Source organism: Otolemur garnettii, unplaced genomic scaffold (genome assembly GCF_000181295.1).
Source record: "Otolemur garnettii isolate 467f Iridium unplaced genomic scaffold, OtoGar3 scaffold00031, whole genome shotgun sequence".
NCBI lineage: Eukaryota > Metazoa > Chordata > Mammalia > Primates > Galagidae > Otolemur > Otolemur garnettii.
Window position 1 is genome coordinate 10,560,018 of NW_003852426.1, and position 8,142 is coordinate 10,568,159.

At 52.9% G+C, this 8,142-nt stretch overlaps 1 protein-coding gene across 2 annotated transcripts in view; it reads right to left on the reverse strand.

Annotated features, from left to right (window-relative positions):
* Positions 1-1,668: 1,668 nt before the first annotated feature.
* The window catches only part of MOCS1 (molybdenum cofactor synthesis 1), a 33,449-nt gene continuing 26,975 nt past the window's right edge, over positions 1,669-8,142 (reverse strand). Inside the window, exons 8-11 of one of the 2 annotated variants that reach the window (XM_023512836.1) lie at positions 7,606-7,716; positions 5,717-5,837; positions 5,138-5,185; positions 1,669-3,236 (exon numbers count right to left, since the gene is read on the reverse strand). In XM_023512836.1, the coding sequence (XP_023368604.1) occupies positions 2,476-3,236; positions 5,138-5,185; positions 5,717-5,837; positions 7,606-7,716 (1,041 nt within the window). In that variant the 3' untranslated portion in view covers positions 1,669-2,475. Of the gene's footprint in view, positions 3,237-5,122; positions 5,186-5,716; positions 5,838-7,605; positions 7,717-8,142 lie in introns of both variants that reach the window. The other variant, XM_012804851.2, reaches the window with a different exon arrangement.

The window sequence follows — 8,142 nt, forward strand, 5'->3', positions numbered from 1 at the left end:
CATGTGTTCTGGTGGGAAGAACCTGCAAGCCTGGCCAGCACAGGTGTGAAGAGGCCATCCTGGAGCTCAGGTGAGGGCAAGATGAAGGCTTCTAGGAAGAGTAGCTGCAGAGAGCTTCACCGTACCCATCTGCACCCCTGAAAGCCCCACTGCGAGATGCAGGTGTTGGGATGATGGGGAGGTTGTGGGTGAGGCCTCTTAAGGTCCTCTCCCAAACTGGCCAGGCTGAAGTCGACCTAACCTCCATGGGGTAGGGAACAGGGGAGCACTCCAGTGTGACAAGCATCCCTAAATCCTGGCATTCCTACCCCCGGAGGGAAGATTGGATATGCACCAGGAAAGACAAGGAATATGGAAGCTGTTCAAGACACATTCAATCCTCAGAAAAGTGGTTTGTTTTTTAACTGTTTACAGAGGACACATACATCGTTCCAGAACTCAGCCTTCTCACCCCCAAAGATTTTTTCTTCTCTATTTATTATCTCCTGGATTTGGCCAGTGGCTCTGGTATTAGATGCCATTGCAGCGAGATCTTCAACAGTGCCTTGGACCATGGACCACCGCAGTCAATTCAGTAGGAAGGGGCTGGTGCCCAATGGGGTGGCTGCGTGGGTCCTTGATATGTTAAATGTCTCAGCCTCTTAATTAATGTGTTCCTTGGTCTTGTTTCCCTATGCCCTTCCCACCTCTCCTGCCGCCTTTGGGAACATTTTTCCAGCTGTCTAATTTTGTGTCCAATGTAAAATTCATTGTCAACCTAATGCAACCTATTTCCTTCTCATCAGCAGCACTTATTCCCCCTCCCCTGTGTGGAAATAAAGTTTTAGGGCAGTGGGAGAAAATTCTCCAGATGGATGGGGAAGGGTCTGGTGCAGGCTTTCCCACCCCCATCCCATTTCTACCAACTAAAGAGTTGTGACCACCTTCCCCAACCCCTACCAGGGATGCCTTCATGCCAAGGCTGCTCTCATCAGCTGCCTCATGTGACAAATGAGGCTAGTGGATAAAACGTACAGTGTCCTTTTCACCTGCACCTTTTTTTTATAAGAATATATTCTAATACTAAAAAATATTAAATCCTTACCATCCTCACCCAGCATGCTTCGAAACTTGTGTCTTCTTCCCATGAGGGGTCTTGGGTGCACTGGGGAACTGGCACAGCCTGTGGTGTGCTGGCACTCCACCAGAACTTGTTTACATTTAGATTTGCAAGCCATTTAGAATTATATTGGTGGCTTGAAACTGGTCAACGTGGGAGTATTTATGTCATGGACACTTTTCCAGAGAGCTGGTTGACTTTTGCCAGCACCCCTCAGCATAAGGCAGAGGGAAGGCAGGAAGGACAGACCCACAAATACCCATCTACATTAGAGGGCCCAGGAGTTCACACCAGTGTTTGGGGATGTGAGCATCAGGGGCCTCTAACTATACTGACCCAATACAGCAGTGATCTTCAAACACCGCCTCCCCCCATTCAAAATTTACTTTCAGACGGTGTATTTCTATGTCCTCTGGCTCCACTTTATGTTCTCCCACAGGGGGACATATAGAGAATATGCCCCATATACCTTTCCAGGATTTATCCTCCTATTCTCCTCCCCAGGGGTAAACCTTTTGGGAGACTTAAGCAGCTCGGGGCCCTCCACAGACACAGTCCTTGTTCTCACATCTGCAAAGTAGGCGTCGTGGCTTTATTTGTGCGCTATGAAGGTGAAGGCAATCTTCACCTCTTCTTTCCCTGATATATTCCAGAATGAAGAGGAATGGGGAATGGCCTAGAGCAGGGCCAGGTGTGGGCTGTGTGGTCCGTCAGAGCCCTTAGGACTGCAGCCCAGGTGCATGCTTCCTGTGTAAGAAGAGAGGGCCTGAGGAAGGGCGTGGGCAGATAGGGCAACTGATAAAGCTGAAAGCCTGTAAGCCTGGTGGACACAGGCTCAAGCACAAGGCAAGATGGGGGAGAAGGTGGGACCGGGTGGGGCTGCAGCCTCACAGCTTGGGAATCAAAGCTACTGGGAGCAGCTGTGACCTGTTCTTTATGCAAGCTTGTGCTTTCCCCTCCTCAAAGTGGGTTCCTCTGCTTAATGAGCCCTTATTCTTTCCCCAGGAGAGCAGAAGAGAAATCCCAAAATGAGAAGTTATGGGTTGGATTGTCTGAAACTGGTAGTCTGAAATAGTCCACAAATAACAGAATGTGATTTTTCGGTTATCTAGCACTGCTCACTGGAACACCCTCCTGTGACCTTAGTGTTCTGCAAGGCTCAGGGGCCTGGTGGCGTCCTCTCTATGTGCAGGAAGCCTCAGAGGTCATCAGAGATCATCTGGCAGCGGACCTAGTAGTAGAGTGGGCTGAGCTTGGGTCCCTACTGGTGAAGGTAAACAGTGACTAGGATTAAGGGAACATGACGTCTGACCCTCTGCCCTAGCTATACCACATCTTTAGACCTGGCCGAGCCATGGGTGAGAGGGGCAGGAGCTCTAAGCCCGATGGAAGTCTCCCCGCTGGCCCCCAGTCTTGCTGATGAGTTTGATCTCCTCCAGCACGATGTCCCTGCTGACAGCCTTGCACATGTCATACAGGGTGAGCGAGGCCACAGCAGCAGAGGTCAGGGCCTCCATCTCCACGCCAGTGGGGCCCCGAGCCCGGCAAGACGCCTGGATCACTACAGCATGGCGTGTGCTGTCCAACTCCAGTTGTACCTGGACATGGGTCAAGGCCACATGGTGGCACAGAGGAATCAGGTGGCTGGTCAGCTTGGCCGCCTGGACTCCAGCTAGCTGGGCCACCACCAGGGCATCTCCCTTCTTTAGCTGGTTCTGCTGGACAAGTTTGAAGGCCACAGGCCCCAGGAGGACCACAGCTGAGGCCACAGCCACCCGCTCTGTGTCTGGCTTCCCACCCACATCTACCATAGCTGCTCGTCCTTCCGAGTCCACATGGGTTAGTTGTTCTGAGGTTGGCAGGGGTCTTGGGGGTGTGGCAGGAGCCTGGGACACTGAGCTAAGGCACTTTGAGTTGGCATCTGAGTCTGCATGGGAAGTGTAATGTCTCCAAGAGGAGCCAGACCCCAGCCACTGCTGGGCTAGGGAAGGGGCCTGGGGGACCCCACATCCTTTCCACAGAGTTGCCATCTGGCTGGAGAAGCTCACTCTGGGTCTCAGACCCTGAACATGGAAGGGGTCCCACGAGGAAATGCTTGGATTGGCTGGTGGAGAATCTTGGAGCATCAAAAATAACTCTAGAAGGCATAAAGAAAAAGAAAGAGTTAAGTCCAAAAGGCAATTCTTTTTCCCACTTCTAGACCCCGACCCTCTCCCTGTCCCCCATCCTCAAGTTCTTTCTTTCACAATGGGGAAAGAGGAATGGAGAACAAAAAGCACAGACAAAAGTAGAAGACACACAGATAGGAGGCACCCACCATGCAGGTTCACAGCCCTTCTCACCAGTGATGGCCGTGCAACGCTGGTTTGGGGTTACTCCTGGGCTCCCTTCCTCACGAGAACCTTCTTGTTTCCCAGGTTCTCTTAGGAAACAACTAAGGTGTGAAGCCTGAAGCCTGGATCAAATGAACTTTCAACATCCCTGTAGCTGGGTCTCACCCTACACTGCCAATTATACTTCTTTTCACCTCCACATTTTCTCTGAACAGTTAAGGCAGTCAGTCAGTTAACAGTCAATGTACTAAGGGAAGTATTTCATCTATTTGAATCATGTCCTTCAAGTTCCCTCAAGCACATCCCAAGTGCACACAAGACTGACAGGCTGATTCCAATGGCCCAGATGGTCTGGGGACCCTGCAGGCTTGTTACTCACAGGGTGGTGATGGGCCAGCGGCACCAACACCTCTGAGAACTCACTGGAGACACAGGATCCCACCCCAGACCTCCCGAATCAGAATCTGAAATAACAAAATCCCCATGTGATTCACACATATGTGAAAGTCTGAGGGCCCTGTTGTGGGCAACTGCCAGATTTATATTACAGAAAGCAGATGACCAGGCTAGTTACTCAATCTCCCTGAGAGTCACAAAATTCTGTATGAAGCAGAAAGTAACATCTAGCTTCCCACCATGTTCTGAGCCCCGACATGTCAATGTCAGAGGTACGACCTCCCTTCAGAAGGAAGCCATCAAGGCACCCCTAGTCCTTGCCATGAGGGGAACCAGCATGGGGCAAGGCCCAACCAGGACCATGCAGCTGGGGGTGGGGAAAAGGATGATAAAGTCTACCCCCAATGGAGTGCTCCCATGGCTCATTGCTTCCCAGAGGTGAGCTGTCTTGGGGTGGTCTGTGTGCAAAGGTGGTCCCTGGGCCCTCTCTGGCCCATTCTCTAGTCTGCTTTCCCCTGAGCCACTCCCCTACCCTGCTCCAAAAGAATCCTTTCCTCTAGTTTTTCTCACTGCTTTCTTTTGTCTAATAGTACAACTCAGGGGGCCCAAATCTGCATGTGAGCAAGGGGACAGGTCTCACCTCTCTAACCTGGGCACTGTGCCAGATGGGCAACAGTACCCTACAGTTCGTCGGGGCCAGCCCGCTTCCCTGGGGCAGGACACTGCATATGGCTTTATAAAAAAGGGTGTCTGAGTTTGAAGCATCCTGTGCACATTAGCTATGTCCTATGCACAGACGTTCCTGAGAGTTAAGACTGGAAAGTTGAAATCCTGGCTGTCTCCTCCCTGAAAACATGAGTAACATGATTAGTTTGCATCCTGAAGCTCTGCCTGGCACAGACGCAGAGTTATACATCTACCAAGGGGGCTAGCAGTCCATAGACACACACAGACTGTTCCATGCTGCTAGGGGAATGGACATTTAAAATTGTATCCAAACTTGGAGATTCTAGGGCTGAGGAAAAGGTCCCTCTTTTAACGAGGAGCTCCATCAACTAATTTAATGATTATTAAACTTAGGGGACCCACTGCTCTGACTTGCTGTGGCATGTATAGTGAGGGAGAGCATCAACAGAGAAGAAACAGTAAAGGCTTGAACGGGGTATGAAACATGAAGGAGGGATAGGATAAAGATGAAGAGAACATCAGGATGAAATGCAGGAGCTGGGGGGTGACTATGGCAGGGGCCCCACCCCACAGGATCTCCAAATGCCAAGGGTGAGTGGTTACGTACTGATGGGTCACCCACCGATGAGGATCATGGGCCGGTTCTTCATCTGGGAAATATTGAACATGCCTGGGGTAACGGAAGGATGGGGGGTGGGGAGGGAAAAGCAGGGAAGGGGGAGAGGGGGCAGGGAGAGGAGAGTTCACTGAGATGAACGTGCTCTGACAGCCCTGTCCCCTGTGCACGTGCAGCAGCTGTGAGCACCCTCACGAAAGAGCCACACATGCCCCTGTGGGTTACGCATGGCAGAGCCCTGGGTACAGTGTGTGGACAGGACCCTGCCCTCCCTATCAGAAGACAACACGTGGTATGAGAAAGAAGCAGTGACACTCCCCGCCCTGTGCCCAGCACCCAGCGAGCCCATGAGAATTCTGGATCCCGGGTCCTGAGCAGCCTCTGCTAGGACAACTTCCCCAGAGAAGGAGAACCATCGCTCCTAGACTGGAGGTCCAGCAGGAGTGAGTGGTAGTGGGGACAACACTGAGCCCCACCAGCTGCTTCTGAGGCACCCCTTGGTCCTCTCATCCCTAACTTGGAGCCCCCCTTCTGCGGACAGTGGCCCACTTCCGTCCAGCCTGGCCTTTCCCATCCCGCCCTCACCTGCGTGTTGCCGTTTCTTCCTGCCCACAGCAGCCCCGATGATTCTCAGCAGCTCCTGCTCGGAAGCCCCTGCCCGCAGGTGATCCCGCAGAGACACCTCGGAGTTCCCAAACAGGCAGACCTATGTGGGGGTGAGGACAACACGCCTCCTTGAGGCTTGTCCCTGGCCTCTGAGCAGTTAACACCATCCCCTGTGTCCCCAGCGTGGAGCACCAGTGTCAGGCCTCCCACGGCAGAATCGTGCTCAAGGCAGGACCCCTGGCAATGAGGGAGAGAGGTGCTGTACAGAGGAGTGAGGGGACAAAAGAGCAAGAAGCAAAACTGGACTTCCCAAGGCACCTACTACATGCCAGCTCTACACAAGGCACTGTGGCCACGGAGGGGAATGTGTGAGAAGCCCTTGAGGGCAGGGATCACTCAAAGAGATGATTCCAACAAGGCTGAAGACAGAAGGCAGAATGACCACACCATGCACATGTTCTTCATTCCTCGCCCCCTCCCAGGTCCCACTCTCTGCCTTTCTCTGCAGCCAGGGGGCTCGCCCTGTGGTCATCACCTGGTGGGCTCCCCGCTAGCTGGCCCCTGCTTCCTCCCTGCTTTGACATCTCTGGCACCAGCTGCTTCCTACTCCGCAGCTAACATGCTTCTCCAAGGCTCCAGCCCTCGTGGGCCCCACTGTCACCACTTCCTCTGCTTCCCCTTCCCGCCCAGGTGGAAACAACCATTTGCTGCTGCTTATCCTTGAGGCCTCAACAGCCCTTCTTGGGGCCTGACCCTGGGACACTGTCGATAGCCTATTTATTCATTCTTGTCACAATCTCACCTCCATTTCCAGCTGGGACACTGATGGATACAAATATCACCCACTGCCTAGGCAATTCTCTCTCTCTGGCCCAGAAAAATCTCCAATCTGCTCAGCAACCTGCTGGATGTCACACTGGATATATCTAAACCCAACCTACCTCCACCTCCCAAACCTAAACAGACCTCAAGGCCCAGCAGCTACCACGCACAGCACCTTCCTCTCCTCCTTGCTCATGTTTCCCAAGCTGAGTCCTCCCTCCCACCTGCACCTCACACTCTTACCCTTTCAGCATTGCCCATGGCCACCTAATCAGTCTTTCTATCCTCACATCCAACCTGTAGGTTATTCTTCTAAAACACAGATGGGGGATCAATCATGTCTCTCCCTATTCAGAAACCTTACACGGAGCCCTAAGTCAGAAGAACACATTCTCAACCAAAGGCCTCTACAAAGTGGTCTCCCCATACCGGACTTTAATCTGCTCCAGCCAAATCAGTGTGAACCCCACACATGCACCCTCCGCTCCCTCTACCTCTTTTACCCGCCCCCTTCAAAGCTAGCTGAGGTCCCTGGTGTTCTTCCTCAAGGTCCACCCCCTTACTGCCTGGCCAGCCATGCATCTGACAAGCAACTGTGTGTCACCACACATTGCATTTTTGTTTGATCTCACTTGTGAGTTTGTACAGCCCTAATGAGAATGGGCCTTGGCAGCCCCATAGGGCTGCACACAGGACATGTTTGTCAGACATGACTAACAGATGCTACTTTCAGCGCTCAGCCCTATACTGGTGGAAGGGGCCAACCACAGTGGGCACTGGGCAAAGCATATATTGATCCTGGGGAGCCCAATAAACCAGAAGCTGTAGAAGCTCAAAGACAGATGAAAAGAAGGACTCTAGGTGACACTTCCACAGGGGCCATGGGTTCATTCTCACCTGCTGCTCCCACGCTCTCCCCAAACCTGACACTGTTACACAGACCACGCTGTGTGCCCTGCTGCCTCCTCTCCCATCAGCAAGCACAGGTGCGAGGCAACAAGAGAACACGGGTGTGGCTGGAGTCCTCAGGCAGGAGGAACACTCACTTTCAGGTTCCCATCAGCTGTGATCCGCAGCCGGTTGCAGGTTCCACAGAAATGCTCAGACATGGATGTGATGAAGCTGATCTGGCCTTCGAAGCCAGGGATTTTAAAGGCCTGGGAGGGTAGAGCAGGCGGAAAAGGCATGGGGATGGGATGGGATGCTGAGTCAAGGCCTCCCTCTCCCTGGCCCTCTCCCAGAGGAGCCCCAGCAAAGGTGGGGTCCAAGGCCCTCAGGTAATGGAGAACTCTGGAACCATGGATGATCCATGAGTTCTCTGCCTGAGCCTGCCATGCCTTAGGAAACCTGCTGAGGACACAAGGACCCATGGGCAGCATATCCAGAGAAGGCCACATGGAAGAGTGAGGTGAGCACAACCCCTATCTCCTACAGAGTATGTCCTCTGATCAGTTATCCCCTGCCCCCCCATGCCCCATCTACTCCTCCATCCCAGAAACGGGGAGGTGCTGTGAGGGCTCTGCAGTGCTTCCCACATACACTGTACCCCACACGATGCTGCCCCCCCATGCCCCATCTACTCC